Source organism: Pituophis catenifer, unplaced genomic scaffold (assembly GCF_029215685.1).
Source record: "Pituophis catenifer annectens isolate HBS135680 unplaced genomic scaffold, rPitCat1.0.hap2 SCAF_15, whole genome shotgun sequence".
Lineage (NCBI taxonomy): Eukaryota > Metazoa > Chordata > Lepidosauria > Squamata > Colubridae > Pituophis > Pituophis catenifer.
Window position 1 is genome coordinate 3,896,320 of NW_027256895.1, and position 22,898 is coordinate 3,919,217.

General features: G+C 44.9%; 1 protein-coding gene across 1 annotated transcript; it reads right to left on the reverse strand.

The window, feature by feature from the left end:
• Window positions 1-74: 74 nt before the first annotated feature.
• PSME1 (proteasome activator subunit 1) lies at window positions 75-21,501 on the reverse strand. Its single transcript, XM_070954335.1, has 11 exons — window positions 21,284-21,501; window positions 19,632-19,664; window positions 17,950-18,012; window positions 16,206-16,307; window positions 13,373-13,451; window positions 10,199-10,296; window positions 10,014-10,082; window positions 7,051-7,118; window positions 2,804-2,858; window positions 1,801-1,887; window positions 75-255 (listed from the first exon to the last, which is right to left on the reverse strand). The coding sequence occupies exons 1-11, from the start codon at window positions 21,320-21,322 to the stop codon at window positions 175-177; spliced, it is 774 nt and encodes a 257-aa protein (XP_070810436.1). The 5' UTR covers window positions 21,323-21,501; the 3' UTR covers window positions 75-174.
• Window positions 21,502-22,898: the final 1,397 nt, after the last annotated feature.

The window sequence follows — 22,898 nt, forward strand, 5'->3', positions numbered from 1 at the left end:
AGAGAACCCCCCACCCGACTGCGTTTCTTAGTTTAAGGACCCGAATTAAACGTTCCTCTCGGCATGTTTTAAAAGATCTGTTTTATTTCAAGAGGATCGAGTTGATCAGGGAAAGGAAAAAAGGATCCGGGAGGCGACCCCATTCGCTTTGCTCCTGATCGCTGGCTGAACCGTTCAATAGATCATCCCTTTATTTTCATCCCGGGGTTTCTTAATCTTGTCGAAATTCTTCAGGACGCTGTCGTAGATCACAGCCTAGGAAGAGAGAGGAGGGGAGGGGAGTGTTATAAGGGGAGTCACAAAGGAAAGGAAGAAAAACCGAAAGGAAGAGAGAAGGAGTGAGCCCAAAGGTGCTTCGTTTTCAAGAGGCAACTGGACTTTCTATTTTTTCTTTGAAGAGCTTTCGCTTCTCATCCAAGAAGCTTCATCAACTCTACTGGATGGTGAGGAATGAGTCAGAGCTGATAGATTAGATTGGATAGAAGAAAGATAGATGATACAACAGATAGATAGATAGATAGATAGATAGATAGATAGATAGATAGATAGATAGATAGATTGATAGAATAGCTAAATGTAGATGATAAATAAATGTAGATAGATAAATGTAGATAGATTGGATGGATGGATGAATTTAGATATAGATGTAGCTGGGTTAGATAGATGATAAATAGATGATATACATAGATAGATGATGGATAAATGTAACTAGATTAGATAGAATAGCTAAATGTAAGATGATAGATATAGATAGTTAATGATAGATAAATAGATTGGATGGACAGATGGGTGGATAGGTAGATAGATAAATTTAGATATAGATGTAGCTAAATTAGATAGATAATGTAAGATTAGATAAATGGAGATAGATTAGGTAGATGTAGACTAGATAGATAAATTAAGATAGATAAATGTAGATAGATGATAGATAAATGTAGATGGATTAGATAGATAAATGTAGATAGATATAAATGTAGATAAATGTATAAATAAATGTATAGATTAAATTGATAAATGGATGATAGATAAATGTAGATTAGATTAGATAGATAATGTAGCTAGATTAGATAGGTAATGTAGCTAGATTAGATAAATGTAGATGGATTAGATAGATAAATGTAGATGATAAATTTAGATGGATTAGATAGATAAATGTATAGATAAATAAATGTAGATAGGTTAGATATTGATAAATGAACGATAGATAAATGTAGATTAGATTACATAGATATAAATAAAGCTAGATTAGATAATGTAGCTAGATTAGACGTAGATTAGATAAATTTAGATAGATTAATGTAGAGATGATAAGATGATAGATGGATTTAGATGGATTAGATAAATGTAGATTAATAAATGTATAGATAAATGTAGATAGATAGATAGATAGATAGATAGATAGATAGATAGATAGATAGATAGATGATAGACAAAAATGAATGAAAAACTCTTAAGATTGGATTCCATGGACGGGTTTTTTTCTGCCGTCGGTTTTCTATATTTCTATATTTTTCCCAAAAGCTACGGAGCCAATGGAGGAAGGGGAGGGTCAGAGAGGAGCCCTTGGCTCTCTGCGCCATCCTTGGATGGGACGGTCCTCTTAAATTGGCAAACTTTGGAGAGCTTTGTGTAAAATATGGCAGGTTTTTTTTATTATTATTTGTTAAAAACAGGCCTTTGGTAAGCCCTGTGTAGAATTCCGCAGCTGCTTGGGGGTTTTGAGGCCATCATTTTTTCTCAAGAGGAAAAATAAAAATACTTGGGAAACGGCATCAGCACCGACTCCCCCCCCCAACTCACGTAAATGTTTCTCAATTCGTTGATCATGAATCGGATTTCGGCATATTCCGCTTCGTCGATCTCATGGACCAGCTGGCGGTAGTCGCCCTGTTAAAGCAACGGAGAAGGAACAAACCACGATTGAGCCATAACCCCGTTGAAATTCGGTCCCAGAAGTTAGCAGGAAAGCCAGCTGGGAGACTTTGAGCCAATCACCAGGAGACTGGGAGTTCTAGTTCCACATTAGGCAGGAAAGCCAGCTGGGTGCCTTTGGGCCAATCACCAGGAGACTGGGAGTTCTAGTTCCATATTAAGGCAGGAAAGCCAGCTGGGTGCCTTTGGGCCAATCACCAGGAGACTGGGAGTTCTAGTTCCACATTAAGGCAGGAAAGCCAGCTGGGTGCCTTTGGGCCAATCACCAGGAGACTGGGAGTTCTAGTTCCACATTAAGGCAGGAAAGCCAGCTGGGAGACTTTGGGCCAATCACCAGGAGACTGGGAGTTCTAGTTCCACATTAGGCAGGAAAGCCAGCTGGGTGCCTTTGGGCCAATCACCAGGAGACTGGGAGTTCTAGTTCCATATTAAGGCAGGAAAGCCAGCTGGGTGCCTTTGGGCCAATCACCAGGAGACTGGGAGTTCTAGTTCCACATTAAGGCAGGAAAGCCAGCTGGGTGCCTTTGGGCCAATCACCAGGAGACTGGGAGTTCTAGTTCCACATTAAGGCAGGAAAGCCAGCTGGGAGACTTTGGGCCAATCACCAGGAGACTGGGAGTTCTAGTTCCACATTAGGCAGGAAAGCCAGTTGGGTGCCTTTGGGCCAATCACCAGGAGACTGGGAGTTCTAGTTCCACATTAGGCAGGAAAGGCAGGTGGGTGACTTTGGGCCAATCACCAGGAGACTGGGAGTTCTAGTTCCAGATTAGGCATGAAAGCCAGCCTGGAGACTTTGGGCCAATCACCAGGAGACCGGGAGTTCTAGTCCCGCCTTAGGTTAAGATTTTAATGGGAAAGGAGGGAAACTTACCACATGAGGAGTTTTGGCAGCTTTGGAAACAGCATCGCCCCGTTCAGAATAATACCTGAGAAACAGGTGAGAAAGAGGGTTTAATCTCGGGGGAGTGGACACAAACATTGTCATCATGAGAGAAAGCATGGTGGAGTCCTGGGTTCTAGTCCTCCCACAACCATGAAAGCTTCCTAAGCGGACTCTGAGCTGGTCCCTCCCTGTCAGCCCATCCTACCTTGCAGGGGTGTTGTGGGAACAGGCTGGAAACCAGGAGTTGGTGAGTTCTAGTCCCACCTTAGGTAGGAAACCCAGCTGGAGAACTTTGGGCCAATCTCCAGGAGACTGGGAGTTCTAGTTCCACCTTAGGTATGAAAAGCCATCTGGGAGACTTTGAGCCAACCACCAGGAGACGGAGAATTCTAGTACCGCCTTAAGCATGAAAGCCAGCTGGGTGACTTTGGGCCAATCTCCAGGAGACTGGGAGTTCTAGTTCCACATTAGGCAGGAAAGGCAGGTGGGTGACTTTGGGCCAATCACCAGGAGACTGGGAGTTCTAGTTCTGCCTTAGGTATAAAAAACCAGCTGGGAGACTTTGGGTCAATCACCAGGAGACGTAGAATTCTAGTCCCGCCTTAGGCATGAAAGCCAGCTGGGTGACTTTGGGCCAATCACCAGGAGACAGAGAGTTCTAGTCCCGCCTTAGGCACCAAAACCAGCTGGATAATCTGCCTTTTATTTACGGATTAACAATATCCCATTTCAGTGTTTCTCCATCTTGGCAATTTTAAGTGATCTAGAAACTTCAATTCCCAAAATTCCTCATTCTGGCTGAGGAATTCTGGGAACTGAAGTCCATGTAAAGCTAAGATTACCACATGTGGAGTTTTCCATCATACCCAAAACGAATCCAAGGCGTTTTACATCTGAAGACAGCAACTAAACCCCCCCCCCCAATACAGGTGGTCCTCGATTTACGACCACAACGGAGCCCCAAATTTACATCGCTACGTGAGACGTTCGTTAAGCGAGGTCTGCCCCATTTTACAACCTTCCCTGCCACAGATGTTAAGTGAATCACCGAGGTTACGCACAGCCACTTCTTGCCATGCCGCTGTTAACTTTGAACGGTCGCTGAATGACCCGTTATAAATCGAGGACTCTCTGAATTCCTAACCATGGTTTTGTAGCATTTTCAGCAGGTGAAACCAGTGGTGAAATCCAAATTTTTATACTACCGGTTCTGTGGGTGTGACTTGGTGGGCGTGGCAGGGGAAGGATACTGCAAAATCTCCATTCCCACCCCACTCCAGGGGAAGGATATTGCAAAATCTCCATTCCCACCCCACTCAGGGACCAGGCAGAGGTGGCATTTGCCAGGTCTCCAAACTACTCAAGATTTCCGCTACCAGTTCTCCAGAACCTGCTGGATTTCACCCAAGAGGAGGCATGTTTCCCATCCCTGCCAGGAAAACTGTCTTTAAAAAAAATAAATAAATCTGCATTTGCGCCCATGGCAAATCGAAGCCTTTGTTCTCTTGGGATCCTGATGCAAGAGAAGGCAACAATTAATTGTTCCACCGGTCTCTCCTGTTGGCCGAGATCTTATTGTTCCTTAATCGGATCGATCTGGGACACGTCCCCGTTTATCGCCGCTGGATCTCGGGGCAAAGGGAGTTTAGAAGCAGGCGGAACAAGGCGTTATTTCCTTCGGAGTGACTTGCAATTTAGAAATAAAAGAAAGGCCCGGTGAAAATGGAACTTCAAATATTAAAATGGCATTTGATGCCTGAAAAGTTTAGCTCACCGGGAGCAAAAGTCCCGTTTCTTTTAAATCGGGGGGCAAAGCACAGAGATTTAAGGCAGTGATGGTTAACCTTTTCGGTGCCCAGTGCCCAAAACACACGCGTGTGCCCGAATCCCCAAAATTTATTTATTTATTTTATTAGATTTATATACCGCCCTACTCCCGAAGGACTCAGGGCGGTGAACAGCCACAGAATAAAACACATAAATACAAAAATTGAAAATAGAATAAAAACGAATTAAATAATTTGGCTGAGACAAATTTAAAATACCCAATAATTTAAAAACAAATTAAAATTTACATTTAAAAGGGGAGAAGATTTAGAAAATGCAATGCGAGTGAACCTCCATGTATGTGCACTCGCATGTGTGCGAGTCCCCCGCGTATGCACCGCCCCCCCGGAACCCGTTTTGGCTTCCAGGTTGGTACAGGAGGCTTTCCAGGCTCAAAACGGGATGGGGGGGCGCCACACAAGACCCCCCCCCTCGCCCCATTTTGGGCCTGTAAGGCCTCCTGCATCAACTGTCAGCACTTCAACCTGCATTTACTCTAGTGCTGACATAAAAAGGAGAAGAAGGGGCAGCTGGCAAGAGGACGCTTGACATTTCACCTACTTATTTTCCCTGAAGATAATATCCCCTAGGAGATGAGATGGGAGGGGGGGACATTCCTGGGAGCTTAAGTAGTAGATATGGGGAGAGTGATTTGGAAGAAGGCCAATGAGACTCAGAGATTTGGGGAACGGAAAGGGAGGGTTTGGGGTCAGGAAGTCAGAGTTAGCTAAGCCACGATCAGGGGCAGATTGTTGTGCTTAATAAAATGAAAGATTTTTTAAAGGACTATCTGTTTGGAAATGCAATTTATTTTAATAAAGTATACGATATTATTCATATACGATATTAATTATTATACGATATCGAAACCTGACACCAACCTGGAAGCCAAAATGGGGTAAGGAGGTGCCGCGCGAGCCCCCACGGCACCGTTTTGGGCCTGGAAAGCACCAACCTGTACCCCCCATGCGCGTCCCCCGCATACGCCCCACCCCTGCCCGGCAAAGATCTGAATGGTGGAGCGGGGCTGGGGCGACAGCTGGCGGGTCCGCAGAGAGGGCTCTGCAGGCCACAAGTTCACCATCACGGATTTAAGGTGTTATTTTAGCCGACTGAAAAGGATTCTACATTCTCCGCCTGCTGTACAGGTAAATCCTCTACTTACGGCCGCACACGAGCCACACACTTCCGTTGCTAAGCAAGACATTCGTTAAGTGAGTTTTGCCCCATTTTACCGCATTTCCCGCCGCAGTGAATCGTTGAGCCCTGCTTCGGCGGGTGGGGGGGGTCAGTCTAGATGACCTACAAGGTCCCTCCCAACTCTTTGTTATTCTGAATCCCGGCAAGTTGTTAAGTTAGCGCCCCGGTTGTTAAGCGAATCTGGCTCCTTCATTGACTTGCTCGTCCGAAGGTCGCCAAAGGGGAATCGTGTGACCGCGGGACATGGCGACCGTCGTAAATGTGAGGCAGGGGTGAAATCCAGCAAGTTCTGACAGGTTCTGGAGAACCGGTAGTGGAAATTTTGAGCAGTTCGGAGAACCGGCAAATACCACCTCTGGCTGGCCTCCGAGTGGGGTGGGAGTGGGGATTTTGCAATATCTTTCCCCTGGAGTGGGGTGGGAATGGGGATTTTGCAGTATCCTTCCTTTGCCTCGCCCACCAAGCCACGCCACGCCCACCAAGCCACGCCCACAGAACCGGTAGTAAAAAAATTTGGATTTCACCACTGGTCAGTTGGCCAAGCGTCCAAATTTTGATCCTGTGGCCACGGGAGATGCTGCGAAGGTCGTTAAGTGTGAAAAAACGGTCCTAAGCCTCTTTTTTTTTCCAGTGCCGTGATTTTGACCGGTCGCTAAACGAATCGTTGTAGGTCGAAAACTCTCTGTCATCTGGACTACAAGTTGCACAAACCACAGCTTTTCAGAATATCAGGTTAGGGCAAGGGTCTGCAACCTTAAACACTCAAAAGAGCCATTTGGACCCGTTCCCCACAGAAAAGAAAACACCGGGAGCCACAAAACCCTTCCCGTGCCTGACGATTTCTTGAGAGGCCACAAAACTGGCATCTGTAGTTGAATTAAATGTTCTGTTTTCTTCTGAAACTTTTCTTTTCTTGGATTTATCCAGGGTTGGCCGACCGGGGGTTGAAAAGGTGAAGAAATCGTGTGCCGGTGGGTGTCGCACATTGGCGGTTGTGACGCATATTTTGAGTGACAAAATAGCCTGGACTGAGGGAGTTTTCAATTATTTTAACGGGTTACAATATTTGTTTATGTATGTATTTTGTTTTTATTGGCTTTTTAATTGTTGTGAGCTGCCCTGAGTCCTATGGAGATAGGGCGGCATATTAAGTTATATTAAATAAATAAAAAATAAATAAATAAATAAATAAATGCCTTCAGACTTACTTGGAAATGTGCGTTTGAAACCCTTCCAGCTTCGTCCGAGCAGCAGTCAACAATTCATACACTTTTTCCTAGAACGGAGAGAGAGAAAGAAAGAGAAGGAAAATATAATAATTGAATTTTAATTATAAGGTTATGCAGCGTTTCTCGAGCTCAGGAGCTTGAAGATGGATGGACTTCCTCAGTCAGCACTGCTGGTATAATGTCAATCTGTATATAGTAGCTTGTATAAAGTCAATCAATTATAAATAAGGTTCTTTATAAGCTTATAAACATAAGTGAGATTGGAAAACACTGATCTAACGTTTGAAGACGGTTTCTGAAAATCCGAGTGCCAACTTAAAACAAATCAATACAGAATAGAATAGAATAGCGTGTTTCCCCGAAAATAAGACCCTTATATTTTTTTGAACCCCGAAATAAGCGCTTGGCCTTATTTTCAGGGAGGTTTTATTATTTTGGGGTGCGTGGAGCAAGATGGGGCTCCTCTTGCCGTCTTACCTGATTATCCAGCTCTGCGTTTCAATATTTTCAGGGAGGGGTTATTTTTTGGGGGGAGGCTTATTTTAGCGCATGTGCTCAAAAGCCCGATTGGGCTTATTATCAGGGGATGTCTTATTTTCGGGAAGCAGGGCAGTAGAAGAATAGAATAGAATAGAATAGAATAGAATAGAATAGAATAGAATAGAATAGAATAGAATAGAATAGTGGAAGAGTAGAGTAGAGTAGAATAGTAGAATAAGAGTAGAGTAGAATAGAATAGTAGAATAGAGTAGTAGAATAACGGAGTAAAGTAGAATAGAATAGTAGAATAGAGTAAATAGAATAGAATAGTAGAATAAGAGTAGAATAGTAGAATAAGGGTAGAGTAGAATAGAACAGTAGAATAGAGTAAATAGAATAGTAGAATAGAGTAGAATAGAATAGTAAAATAAGAGTAGTTTAGAATAGTAGAATATAGAATAACAGAGTAGAATAGAATAGAATAGAGTGAATAGAAGAGTAAAATAAAAAGTAGAATAAGAGTAGAGTAGAATAGAAATAATAATAATAATAATAATAATAATAATAATAATAATAATAATAATAATAATAATAATTTTATTTCTATACCGCCCTTCTCCCGAAGGACTCAGAGCGGTATAATAAATAGAATAAATAGAATAGTAGAATAATAGAGTAGAATAGAATAGTAAAATAAGAGTAGTTAATAATAGAATAGTAGAATAGAGTAGTAGAATAACAGAGTAGAGTTGAGTAGAATAGAATAGAGTAAATAGAATAGAATAGAATAGTAGAATAAAGTAGAGTAGAATAGAATAGTAGAATAAGAATAAATAGAGTATGTAGAATAGAATAGTAGAATAATAGAGTAAATAGAATAGTAGAATAATAAGAGTAAAGTAGACTAGAGTAGAATAGTAGAATAACAGAGTAGAATAAAATAGTATAAGAATAATAGAGTAGAGTAGAAGAGAATAGAAGAGAATTCTTTATTGACCAAGTGTGATTGGACGAGGAATTTGTCTTTGGTGCATAAGTTCTCAGTGTATGTAAAAAACTCACATTCATCAAGAATCATAAGATACAACACTTACAGTCATAGGACACTAAATAAGCAATCAAATCATACTAGGAACTAAATAAAACAATATAAATCGTAAAGACACAAGCAACAAGGTTGTAGTCATAAGTGGGAGGAGATGGGCGACAGGAACGATGAGAAGATTAATAGTAATAGTAGTGCAGACTTAGTGAATAGTTTGACAGTGTTGAGGGAATTATTTGTTTAGCAGAGGGATGGCGTTCGGGGAAAAACTGTCTTTGTGTCTAGTTGTTCTGGTGTGCAGTGCCCTATAGCGTCGTTTTGAGGGTAGAAGTTGAAACAATTTATGTTCAGGATGCGAGGGGTCTGTAAATATTTTCCCAGCCCTCTTTTGTGACTTGTGCAGTATACAGGTCCTCCATGGAAGGCAGGTTGGTAGCCATTGTTTTTTTCTGCAGTTCTAATGATCCTTTCTGGATCGGGACGCCCTGCGCACGGTCACTCATGCCCTTGTTACTTCCCGGTTGGACTATTGTAATGCTCTCTACATGGGGCTCCCCTTGAAGAGCACTCGGACGCTCCAACTGGTCCAGAATGCGGCCGTGCGGGTGGTTATGGGCGCAACCCGTTGTGCCCGCGTGACACCCCTCCTGCGCGAGCTGCACTGGCTCCCAGTGGTCTTCCGGGTGCGATTCAAGGTGTTGGTTACCACCTTTAAAGCGCTCCATGGCATAGGACCCGGGTACCTCCGAGACCATCTTCTGCCACCAATAGCCTCCCACCGACCAGTCCGTTCCCACAGAGAGGGTCTCCTCAGGGTGCCATCAGCAAAGTTATGTCGGCTGGCGACGCCCAGGAGGAGGGCCTTCTTTGTGGGAGCCCCAGCCCTGTGGAACGAACTGCCCCCGGAAATTCGTAAGATCTCTGACCTCCGGGTGTTTCGCTGCGCATTGAAGACCCTGTTGTTCCGCCAGGCCGGACTATCAACACAATAGTTTTAAATTGGGGTATTTAAATTTATTGGGCTTTTAAATCTGAGCCACTTTATTATTTTAAATTTTATATTGTTGTTTTGTCTGTGTTTTTAAATAGGCTGTACACCACCCTGAGTCCTTCGGGAGAAGGGGGGTATAGAAATAAAATTATTATTATTATTATTATTATTATTATTATTATTATTATTATTATTATTATTATTATTATTATTATTATTATTATCCTCTGAAGTCTCTGTCTCTCTTGTTGCGTTGCAGAGCCAAACCAGACAGTTATAGAGTTGAGATTATAGAGATGAGAGACTCCATCATTCCTCTATAGAATTGGATCAGCAGCTCCAAATAGGCCCAAAGAATATTCCTGATACATCTGAATATTTCGAAAGAAAAGAGAAATTATGGGTTTGGGGACAAGGGAACCTCACCTGCACCGCAACCCCAAAATTATTCCCGTCTTCGATCCGGGGTACGAGGAGCTGCAGCCAGAGACAAATCTGGAAAAAAAAAAGAGAGACCAAGATCTCAGCTAAGCATCCTCTCGCGAACGACAAAACCTTCGTCTGCAAACTTGCCAAATCCATTAAGCCACGATTCCCTTGCCGTTTCTCACCACGTTCAGTTTCTCCTTGGCGCCCTGGATCTCCGGCTTGACGCGGTTCAGTAGAGCGGTGATCTTCTCGTTGTGGCAAACCGGGCCGCACGGTGGAGCTGGGGAAGGAGGAGAACCGCTTGAGACCAGGATGGTGGGGGGCGGGGGGGGGGGCTTAGAGCAAAGACCGCTGGGAAAAACATGGCTGCCCTTCCACGCTAGGCGTAAAACGGTAGCGGGAAGACTTACCTCCCGGACGGAAAGGTAAGAAGGGTTGGGTTTTATTGGGTTTTATTATCAGGGAGGGTTGGGTTTTATTATCGGGGAATCCCCGACTTAGAAGATAGAATCATAGAGTTGGAAGGGAGCTTGGAGGTCATCTAGTCCAACCTCAAGCAGGAGACCCTATACCCGTGAGGGTGAACCGGTGGCACACAGAGCCATATCTGTGGGCACACGAGCATTGCCCTAGCTCAGCTCTAGCAATCATGTGTGTGCCGGCCAGCTGATTTTCAGCCTTCCGGGCTCACCAGAAGTCGGGAAGTGGGCTGTTTCCGGCCTCCAGAGGGCCTCCGAGTGGGTGGGGAAGACTGTTTTCACCCTCCCCAGGCGCCTAGAAAGCCTCTGGAGCCTGGGGAGGGCGGAAAACGGGCCTACTAGGCCTACCCTGCCAACGTGTGCCAAAAAGCGAGGGAAGCATGGGGGGGGGGTCGCATGCACGGGGGCAGGGCGCATTGAATTATGCGTGTGGGCACACATGTGCGCAACCACACCCCCCCCGTGCAACCCCCATTTTTGGCACGCGACGGCAAAAAGGTTAGCCATCCCTGCTCTATACCATTTCAGACAAATGGCTGTCTAAATCTCCAGTGATGGAGCACCCACAGCTTCTGGTGGCAAGTTGTTCCACTGGTCAATCGTTCTTGTCAGGAAATTTCTCCTTATTTTTTAATATATATATATTTATTTTATTTATTTATTTTTATTTATTTATTTTTTAAATTTTTATACCGCCCCCCTCTCCCGAAGGACTCGGGGCGGTGAACAGCCAAAATTAAAAACACACAATACAAATATTAAAATACTTTAAAATGAAATTAAATTTATCTTTGGCTTCCCCAATTTAAAACCCCTTACCCATAAAATTCCCCAATTAAAAGATTTTTAACCCAGCCCGGCTTGCTGAAATAAAAAAGTCTTCAGGGCCCGGCGGAAAGTACGGAGGTCCGGGATCAGTCGTATCCCTGGGGGTATATGTATATATATATATATCGGTAATCTTCAACTTACGACCACAGTTGAACCAAACGTGTCTATTGAGAAGCGAGACATTTGTTAAAGAGAGCTTTGCCCCATTTTACGACCTTCCTTGCCACCGTCACTATGCGAATCACTGCAGCTGTTAAGCGAGTCACACGAGTGAATCAGGCTTCCCCCGTGGACTTGGCTCACCAGAAGGTCGCAAAAGGGGATTGACGGGAACTCGGGATAATGCAACCGTCATAAATAAAGAGTCAATGGCCATTTTTTTCCCGATGTCATTGTAATTTGGAATGGTCGCTAAATGAACTATTTAGTTATAAGTCGAGGACTACAGCACCTATATAGATTTCAATGGAATTAAGAGCCAAATCCCTGACCTGAATGCAAAAGATTGAAACTATGGGGAGTTCTCGATTTACGACCATGGTGAATTTCCATGGTGAATCAAGATGATTAAGTGACCAAGGCCTGATTTTGCTAACTATTTTTGCCACAGGTTGTTAAATGAATCACTGCAGTTGTTAAATGAATCCTACAGTCATTAAGCGAATCCAGCTTCCCCGCCCCCGACTTTGCTTGCGAGAAACTGGCCGGGAAAGTAAATGCATGCTGGAATTTTGATCACATTGAGATGCTGCAATGGTCGTAAGTGCGAGGACAAGTTGTAAGTCACTTTCCCCCCCAATACAGGTAGTCCTCGATTTACAACAGTTCATTTAGTGACCGTTTGAAGTTACGTCGGCACCAAAAACAGTGACTTGGGGCTATTTTTCATACTTACGACCGATGCAGCCTCATGTGATCTAAATTCAGACCCTTGGCCACTGACTTGCATTTATGACGGTCACAGCGTCCCGGGTTTGCATTGTGATCCCCTTCCGTCAAGCAACAACAACATGATTCCCTTGACTCACTTAACAACAGCAGCAATTCAGTTAATGACGGTGGCCAGAAAAAATGGGGCGAAACTCACTTTTTCAACAACAAAAATTCGGGGCTCAATTGTGGTCGTAGGTCGAGGACTACCTGTAATCAGGTCGCTAAATGAACGGCTGTTGAGGACAGCCTGCAAACGTTGCTGAAACTGGCACCTGGAGAATAAAAGTTGGGATTCATAGTCAAGAAATTAAAAGGAAACAAACGAACAAACAAACCAGTTTTGGCCTTGGAAAATTGCACAGACAGATCTTAATCAAGCAGGGATTTTTGAAATCATGGCGCAACGTTAAAATTGCCTTCACACCCTAGCCCACAGGCCTCTCCCCGCCTCGCTAAATCCTCCGCAACTTAGCTGCTCACCCGAGGAGCTGGGCTGCTTAGATCCTGTCTTGATCCCATCATTTCATGGGATCGTACTAATTAAAAAAAGATTAAAAAGTCTACAGAGGTGATTTTTTTAAGCTTGGCCCCTTTAAGAAGGGTGGACTTCAACTCCCAGAATTCCCTAAGCCAGCATGGGAGATAGCAACCTCAGGCGCTTAAGATGGTGGACTCCAACTCCCAGAATTCCCTAAGCCAGCATGGGAAATAGCAACCTCAGGTGCTTAAGATGGTGGACTTCAACTCCCAGAATTCCCTAAACCAGCATGGGAGATAGCAACCTTAGGCACTTAAGATGGTGGACTTCAACTCCCAGAATTCTACGCTGGCAGGGGAATTCTGGGAGTTGAAGTCCACCCATCTTAAAGGGGCCAAGCTTGAAAAAAAACACTCATAGAAGAATTAGTTTTTCAAGCTAGGCCCCTTTTCAAGATGGGTGGAGTTCCATTTTAATACACATTAAAAAGGGACAGAGCATCAGTCGCGACTCCCATCTTGACTTTTTTGACCTTGAAAAGGGCTGCGCAAAAGGCTTGGACGCCATTATATTCTCCGACTTGAAGTAGCCGAACAGTCTCCCTTTCCCCAAAAGTCCTCTCAACTACTCTGTACCTTTGTCTTCATCCTCTGATGCCTTCTTAGCAGTCTTCTCTTCTTTTTTCTCTTCCTTTTCCTTCTCCTTCTCTTCTTTCTGCAGGGAGGGAAGGAAGGAAGAAGAGAGGAGGGAGGGAGGAGGGAGAGAGAGGAGGAGGGATGGAGGAAGGAAGGAGAGAGGGAAGAAATGAAGGAAGGAGAGAGGGAAGAAATGAAGGAAGGAAGGAGAGAGGAGGGAGGGAGGGAAGAAATGAAGGAAGAAGAGGAAGGAGGGAAGGAGAAGAGAGAAGAGGAAGGAAGGAGAGAGAGAGGAGGGAGGGAGGGAAGAAATGAAGGAAGACGAGGAGGGAGGGAGGAAGGAGAGAGAGGAGGGAGGAGAGAGAGGAGGGAAGAAATGAAGGAAGGAAGAAGAGGAGGGAGGGAGGGAGGAAGGAGAGGGGGAGGGAGGGAGGAAGGAAGGAAGGAGAGAGGGAAGGAGGGAGGGAAGAAATGAAGGGAAGGGAGAGAAAGAAGGGAGGCAGAGAAGGGAGGGAAGGAAGGGAAAGAAGGAAAGGGGGAAGGAAGGGAGAGCGAGGAAAGAAATGAAGAAAGGAAGGAGGGAAGGAAGAAGAGAGGAAGGAGGGAAGGAAGAAGAGAGGAAGGAGGGAACAAACGAAAGAAGGGAAGGGAAAAAGGGAGGGAGGCAAAGAAGGAAGGAAAGGAAAGGAGGGAGGGAAGGAAGATGACAATGAGAGAGAAGAAAAGGAAAGGCAGAAAAATTGAGACTACCTAAAATATGCAAGATTTACCTAACGGACGAATGAAATATCTCCAGCCCTAACCAAGGAGCTTGAGATCACAATAAAACATGAATAACATCCTGGCTTGTAGCAAACACCTATGAAAATAACCGTCTTCCTCCTCCTTTTATCCTGGCTCTCCAAAATACAGGTAGTCCACGCCTTACCGCCATTCATTTAGCGACCGTTCAATCAGTCCTCATACTTATGACCAGGGCAGCATCAAACACGATCAAACTTCGAAGGCGTGGCAACTGGCATGTTATTTATGCCTGTGGCGGCTTCCTTGGGTCACGTAATGACCTTGAGACAAGCCACGTCAATGGGGGGGGGAGATGGATTCGTTTAACGACCGTGCGCCTCACTTAACAACAGCACCGATTCGCTTAACGACGGTGGCGGGAAAAGTTTGTAAAATGAGACAAACGTCTCCCTTAACTGATGTTTCGTTTAGCAACGTAACTTTGGGCTCCGTTGTGGCCGTAAATCGAGGACCAGCTGGATTTACCCGGTGAAAATGAATTTATAGGGCCTGCTAGAGATTAAAATGCCTTTTTTTGTCACGCTCAAAAGAGCTGAGAGGGCAAAATTAGGGTGTGGAAGCCATAGGACACCCCACAGCCGTTTCCCAACAGGGCAGGGTGGATTTTATAAACCCCAAGCGTTACTTAACCATTAATATGTGCCAAGAAATTCTCTTTATCCCTCTGGGCTGAGGGAGAAAGTAGAAATTAAATCTCGGTGGAATCAAAATAGGATCAACGTCTTTTCTTCGAAGCAACTGGTTGAATCCCAGTTGGAAAAAGGAAGAAAAGTTTTCCCCCTTTTTTTGTAACTTTGGCTGGGTCTCCTGGGATCTCTTGGGGAGGGGGACAAGAAGATAGATCACCCGTCCCTGCAGGGATCTCCGGAGGGGATCTGGGATAAAAATCAGCCTTTCGTTCAAGGACGCAAAGGATCCAAGGCTTTAGAATCAATTGATTTTTCGGGATGTGAATCTGTCTTCTAAGGCCAGGATGAAGAAACTTTACAAGTGTTTTGTCACTTTAAGAGGGGTGGACTTCAACTCCCAGAATTCCCCAGCCAGCATGATTTAAGATGGACGGACTTCAATTCCCAGAATTCCTCAGTCAGCAAACTTTAAGATGCGTGGACTTTAACTCCCAGAATTCCTCAGCTAGCAAGTTTTAAGATGGACTTCAACTCCCAGAATTCCTCAGTCAGCAAACTTTAAGATGTGTGGACTTCAACTCCCAGAATTCCTAAGTCAGCATGCTTTAAGATGTGTGGACTTCAACTCCCAGAATTACTCAGCTAGCAAGTTTTAAGATGGACTTCAACTCCCAGAATTCCTCAGTCAGCAAACTTTAAGATGTGTGGACTTCAACTCCCAGAATTCCTAAGTCAGCATGCTTTAAGATGTGTGGACTTCAACTCCCAGAATTCCTCAGTCAGCAAGCTTTAAGATGGATGGACTTCAACTCCCAGAATTCCTCAGTCAGCCAGCTTTAAGATGGATGGACTTCAATTCCCAGAATTCCTCAGTCAGCGACCTTTAAGATGTGTGGACTTCAACTCCCAGAATTCCCCAGCCAGCATGCTTTAAGAGGGATGAACTTGAACTCCCAGAATATTCCAGTCAGCATTCTTTAAAATGAATGAACTTCAACTCCCAGTATTCCTCAGCCAACATGCTTTAAGATGGATGAACTTCAACTCCCAGAATGCTCGTCAGCCATGCTGGCTGGGGAATTCTGGGAGTTGAAGTCCACTCCTCTTAAAAATGGAGACAAACCGCTATATGACCTCTCTGCACGCTCACACAGGCTTGCCAAAATAGCAATTTCACCCCCACCCCACCCCGCATAAAGGACATTTTGGCAACTTAACGGTCAAACAAACCAGGATGACGAATAACTAACCCTCATCCGGTTTGCGAGTAATTCAAGTCAACGAGATTTGCCCGAGAGGATCGTGGGAAGAGAAGCCACGATTTTATGAACAAAAAAAAAAAATATCCGGCCGAACCTGGGGCTTCGCGGCTTTCCACACATTTGTGGGTCCTTGCTTACCTCCCGCTGTTTGCGACGTTCCTCGTCCTTTTTGGGATCCGGTATTGGAATGTCTAATTCGGCGCGGAGCGAAACCAGATCTGCCACATTCAATTCAGGGGCCTAGAAAGAGACAAGAGAGATATTTGGTTCCCTGATTAATGTTCTGAGCATCGTCTCCTCTTTTGGGTGTAAACGTGATTCGAACTCGCAGCCCGATCGGTTTCCCGGCCCGGAAGAATCTTTCAGGAGAATAAAGGAAGGTACGAGCTCTCGAATTACGACCGCAAATGGGAGCAGGACGTCCATCGCTAAACAAGGCAGTTGCTCCGTGAATCACACCCAATTTTATGACCTTTCGTCCTGAGGTTAAGCCCGATTGTTAAGTGAATCACACATTTGTTAAGTGAATTCAGCTTCCCCCCCCTTTTTTTTTAAATTTGATTTATATGCCGCCTTTCTCCGGAGACTCAGGGCGGCTTACAATGCGTTAAGCAATAAGCAATTATTGCCTTGGCTTGTCGGAAGCCGGCCGGGAAGGTCACAAAACCTGATCACACGACCCCACAACCGTCACAAATACAGGACAGTTGCCAAGCGCCCGAATTTTAATCACGTGACCGTGGGGAATGCTGCAACAGCCGTAAGTTTGAGGACTGGCCGTAAGTTTTTTTTTTATTTTTAGCACCGCTGTAATTCTGAATAGCCACTATAGGGATGGGCGTAACTTGAGAACTGTCTGTATTTCTCATCCAGAACGGATGTTAGAATTTAAACCTTGAAAACTTGGGATTGGGGACGACAGATAGTCCTCCGGTTACGACCACAACTTCTGTTGCTAACGGCTTCCCCGTTAACTTTGCTTGTCGGAAGGTCGCAAGAGGGGATCACCTGACCCCGGGAGATAAACTGTCGTAAGTGTGAGTCGCTTGCCAAGGGTCTGAATTTTGATCACGTGCAATGATCAAAAGTGGCGGGATTCAGCCAGTTCGGGCAAATCGGTAGTGGCAACCTGCAGGTGCCACCCACCCGCCCCGGCGCTATGCCGTCCTATTTAGCCATGTTTTCTTGTTCGGCGAACTGGTAGCGGTGGCAGTGTGAGGCTCCGCCCACCCGCCGTTAGTTCCTGGTTTTTAACCTCTGCGCATGCGCAGAGGGTAAAAAATCGGATATGATGATGGCCGTGACACGATGGCCATGACATGGTGTGCGCACTTCCGAACCGGTAGGGAAGTTAAGTAGATTTCACCCCTGCGCCCAACCCAAATGTATGACAGACCTGACAGAAAAACACGTAGTTCGTTTACTGACCATTCAAATTTACGACGACACTGACAAAAAGCGACTTACGATCATTTTCACACTTACGACCGTTTAGCGTCCCCCGTGGTCACGCGATCAAAATTCAGACGCTCGGGCAACCGACTCACACTTATGACGGTTGTGTCATGCGATCCCCTTTCGCGACCGCCTGACGTGACCGCCTTGAAGTCCTTTGGATTCACTTAACAACCGTGCGGCTAACAACTGCAGTGATTCACTTAACAACAGCGGGAAGAAAGGTCGTAAAACGAGGTAAAACTCTTAGCAGCAGACATTTTGGGCTTGATTGTGGTCATAACTCAAGGAATACATGTATGGTTTGGTTGTACATTTTGAGTGTTGTTTTTTTTGCAGACAATTCTCAACCCTTTTCAACGCCCTATAATTCAGATCTTTTTATCTTTTTAATTTTCATTTTACATCCGCCCGAAGGCTGCCTTACCTTCAGAAAATTACTAAGTTCTACAACTTTCTCAGGGAATCTTCTGGCAACAAGTTCTTCGGCCTCAAGAAAGAGGAAGAAAGGAAATATTAAAAGTCGGAATGAATGTAAAAATATTTGCCGATGAAAAGAAGGAAAAAAACAACAAGGTACAGTTTTGGGACTGCCCAATGTGGTCTTTAAATAAAATTTAAAAAATGAAAAGAAATCCAAAATATTTTACATGAAATGAAAAGAAAAACATTTCACACTAAATGAAACGAAAAACGTTTTAGGTGAAAAGAAATTCAAAATATTCGACGTGAAACGAAAAACATTTCACACTAAATGGAACGAAAAACGTTTTAGGTGAAAAGAAAATCAAAATATTCGACGTGAAACGAAGCGCAAAACATTTCACACCAAATGAAACGAAAAACGTTTTAGGTGAAAAGAAATTCAAAATATTTGACGTGAAATGAAACGAAAAAAGAGTTTACACTCAATGAAATGAAAAACATTTGACATGAAATGAAAGGAAAAATATTTCACAGTAAACGATTTTTTAAAAACATGAAATGAAATGAAAAACATTTTACAAGAAATGAAATTCCAAACATTTTACATGAAATGAAAGGTAAAACTTTTTCTAATTACAATATTATTTTACGGGATTAAAAGGTTTGGTGCCGATAATCCACATCTGCAGCCATCTTTAAATATTAATATAGTTTGTCGCCCAGTCAGTCAGATGTTCAGAAAACATCATCATCATCATCATCATCATTATTATTATTATTGAAATAGAATTGCCTATATTCCTAATTTCTGGCTCTTTTCATCTGAATGGCGCTGTGGACTATGGGCTATTTAGTCCTATATTTTCTTATTTATTCGATTTTTATATGCCCTCCACATTTGCTGGGGGGGAGGTGTCATTAGAGGATGTGATAATGTGGGGGGAAGAGGAATTAAAAGACCGATTATTGCGAATAAAACAAAAACGTACCCCAACTTAAAACCTAATTGCTGGAAATGCAATCAAGTACAAGGCACCTACTTCCATGTATGGTGGCTTTGCCCAGAAGTTAAAAAATTCTGGATTAAAATACAAAAATGGCTAAAAGAAATTACACACTATAAAATAGAATTTAAACCTGAATTGTTTCTTCTGGGGATTATTAAAGAAAATTATCCCAAAAGGATAAAATATTTAATTAGTCATAGACCTACAGCAGCTAGAATCGTACTTGCGCAAGCTTGGAAAATGTCCACTATTCCAACAAGACTGTGCAATAATCCGGAAAATTTTTGAATGTGCAGAAATGGACAAACTTACTTTAGAATTAAATAATAAGGAAGACTCGGAATATTACTTAACTTGGAATAATTGGTATCAATGGATAGAAATTAAAAAATAAGGAATGTATAGAACAAAATAAGATATAAAATGTGATTAAATATGTCGATTAAGTAGGAATATGTGGGAATAGATGAAGAAAGTTAAGAATTAAGTACTGTCAGAAAGACGTTGAATTGTATAATTATTACGGATGTGTTTTTGTTATAGAGGTATTTTAACTTGTATTTTTGGATTTTAATTGTTAATAAAGGTTTTTTTAAAAAAATAAAAATAAAATAAAGTTCGATTATTGGCCCACAAGATTTTTTTGGGGGGTGAAACCGTACCCCAAATTTCTCACCTGGACACAAAGATTCTCCTTGAAGGAGTTCACCTGGGGAAGAGAAAGAGAAACAAGAATTGGGAAAGAAAGGGGAAAATTCAGAAGCGCCGCAGCTGCTGGCGCAGAAGAGGACCCCGGGCGCCTGGCCAGGCGCCGGGACACCCGATCTCCCTCTACACCTGTTGGATTTCTCGCTCAGCCGACCATTTGACAGGAGACGGGATGGGGTGCCAAGGCAGTCCCTCCCTGCCTGCCTGCCTGAATGCTTCTGAATCTGGGACCTTGGTCTGAGTCACACACCCGCATCCAAACCCCCCCATCTTCATTTCGGCCTCACAGCAATCCAACAGGTGAAGCGTTCTAGCTACCGCTCTTCTCCCCCAAACACCCCCGACTTCCCCCCAACGTCCCCCGACCTCCCTTCCTTGCCTGCCTCCAATCCCGGATTCTTCGCTCCCCCTCCCCCTTCTCCATTCTAGCAGGCTGCTTGGAATAATTCAACAGGTGAAGCTCTCCTCAAACACCTCCCTACCCCCCCCCACCCCCACATCCTCCAGACCCTGCTCTGATTTCTCTGCCCAATCCAAGCCCCCCCCACCCCATTCTGTCTGGTTGCTTGGAGCGATCCAACAGGTGAAGCTTTCTCTTCTCTTCCCTTATCACACCCCCTTCCCCATTTTAGCAGGGGCCCCTCCCTGCCTGCCTGCTGGGAGCAATTCAACAGGTCAAGCTTTCTCTTCCCTTCCCCCATCCCATCCCAACCCACCCCATCCCCTTTTCCATTTTAGCAGGGGCCCCTCCCTGCCTGCTTGCTGGGAGCAATCCAACAGGTGAAGCTTTCCCTTCCCCCCACCCTAACCATCCTGTCCCCTTCTCCATTTTAGCAGGAGCCCTCCCTGCCTGCTGGGAGCAATCCAACAGGTGAAGCTTTCTCTTTCCCCCCCCCCCACCCCCTGTCCCCTTCCCAATTTTAGCAGGGGCCCCTCCCTGCCTGCCTGGGGCAATCCAACAGGTGAAGCTTTCCCTTCCCCCCCCACCCCTTTCTTCATTTTAGCAGGGCTCCTCCCTGCCTGCCTGCCTGCTGGGAGCAATTCAACAGGTGAAGCTTTCTCTTCCCTTCCCCCATCCCAACCCCCCAACCCCCTTTCCCATTTTAGCAGGGGCCCCTCCCTACCTGGGGCAATCCAACAGGTGAAGCTTTCCCTTCCCCCCCACCCCTTTCTTCATTTTAGCAGGGCTCCTCCCTGCCTGCCTGGGGCAATCCAACAGGTGAAACTTTCCCTCCCCCCCACCCCTTTCTTCATTTTAGCAGGGCTCCCCCCTGCCTGCCTGCTGGGAGCAATTCAACAGGTGAAGCTTTCTCTTCCCTTCCCCCATCCCAACCCCCCCTCCCCCTTTCCCATTTTAGCAGGGGCCCCTCCCTGTCTACCTGCCTGGGGCAATCCAACAGGTGAAGCTTTCCCTTCCCTCCCTTCTCTATTAAGCAGGGTGCCCTCCCTGCCTGCTGGGAGCAATCCAACAGGTCAAGCTTTCCCTTCCCCCCACCCCCAGCCCCCCAAAAAAGGCCAGGAGGGAAAAAAAGCCCCACTCAGGCAGCCTCCAGGCGGAAATCCAACAGGGCAAGCCGCTCCCACGCGGTTTGGCATCCCTCCCCCCCCCCCCAGTTTTACCTGCGCCTCGCACGCGGGGGAGATCTCCAAGGTGGCCATCGGAAGGGGTGGGGGGGTAAACAAGCGGGTTTGCGTGCACGTCCGAAGGGCTGACCCGAGTTTGGAGCTGGGGTGGGGTGGGGGGGCTTGCAAAGGCGGCGGAGCAAACCCCGAATCCGGAAAGCGGTCTGAGCGCGAAGCGAAAACGAAAGAGAAGCGGGGCAAGGCGAGGAAGAGAAACCGGGCAGGGCTTCTTCGCAGGAGAGGCGGGGTCGGAACGGGCGGATCGGCAGGCCGGCATCCAACCGGTGCAGCCGGACACTTACCCACCCACTTGCAAAAAAAAAAATAAAAAAATAAATGCACCCGGCGGCTTTTGCATGCATGCAAAATGCACGCTTTTGCATGCAAAATGCACGCTTTTGCATGCAAAATGCACGCTTTTGCATGCAAAATGCACGCTTATGCATGCATGTATGCATGCATGGCGCCTTTCCAGGGTTTGCAAAAATAAAATAAAATAAAATAAAATAAAATAAAATAAAATAAAATAAAATAAAATAAAATAAAATAAAATAAAATAAAACGGGGCTCGGGCAGATGCCTTGGCTCTTGCAAATGCACAACCGCCTTGCGAGGTAGGCCGCCCACCCCGTTGCCCACCCCGGGGGCTTTGCAAAGGCGGTGGGGTGGCGGGGAAAGCGCTTGGGAATCATCCGGGATTTGCAAAAGAAAGGAATTGGGGGAGAGGGGGGGGGACATGGGGGGGTGGGCTTGTTAGAGACCCCCCCCTAGGAGGAGAGGATGGGGGTGGGTGGGTTAGGGGGGGGTTGTTCTGCCCATTTTTTGTGCCCGCTCGGCCTCGGATTTGCACGGGAGGATGAACTCTCTCTCTCTCTCTCCCTGCAGAATTTCTAAAACTCTCGGCCACTTTGGAAAGACCGGGGGACTTCAAGGCCCAGAATTCCTCCGGCAGCCTGGTCGGCTAAGCTAAGCGAAGGGGATTCTGGGCGTTGAAGTCCACGGATCTTAAAAGCGGCCAAGAGTGGAGAAATACTGGATGGTAAAGGAATCAACGGATGGATGGATGGATAGATGTAGATAGATATAGATATAGAATAGATAGATGATAGGTAGGTAGGTAGGTAGATGATAAGTGGGTGGGTAGGTAGGTAGGTAGGTAGATAGATAGATAGATAGATAGATAGATAGATAGATAGATAGATAGATAGAAAAATGTAGATGTAGAATAGATAGATGGTAGGTAGGTAGGGAGAGAGAGAGAGATGTAGATATAGAATACATAGATGATAGGTAGGTAGGTAGATAGAAAAATGTAGATAGATATAGAATAAAGATGATAGGTAAGTAAGTAGGTAGGAAGAAAAATGTAGATAGATATAGAATAGATAGATGATAGGTAGGTAGGTAGATAGATATAAGATAGATGGGTAGGTAGGTAGGTAGGTAGGTAGATATAGAATAGATAGATAGATAGATAGATAGATAGATAGATAGATAGATAGATAGATAGAAAAATGTAGATATAGAATAGACATGGTAGGTAGGTAGGTAGATATAGAATAGATAGGTAGATAGATAGATAGATAGATAGATAGATAGATAGATAGATAGA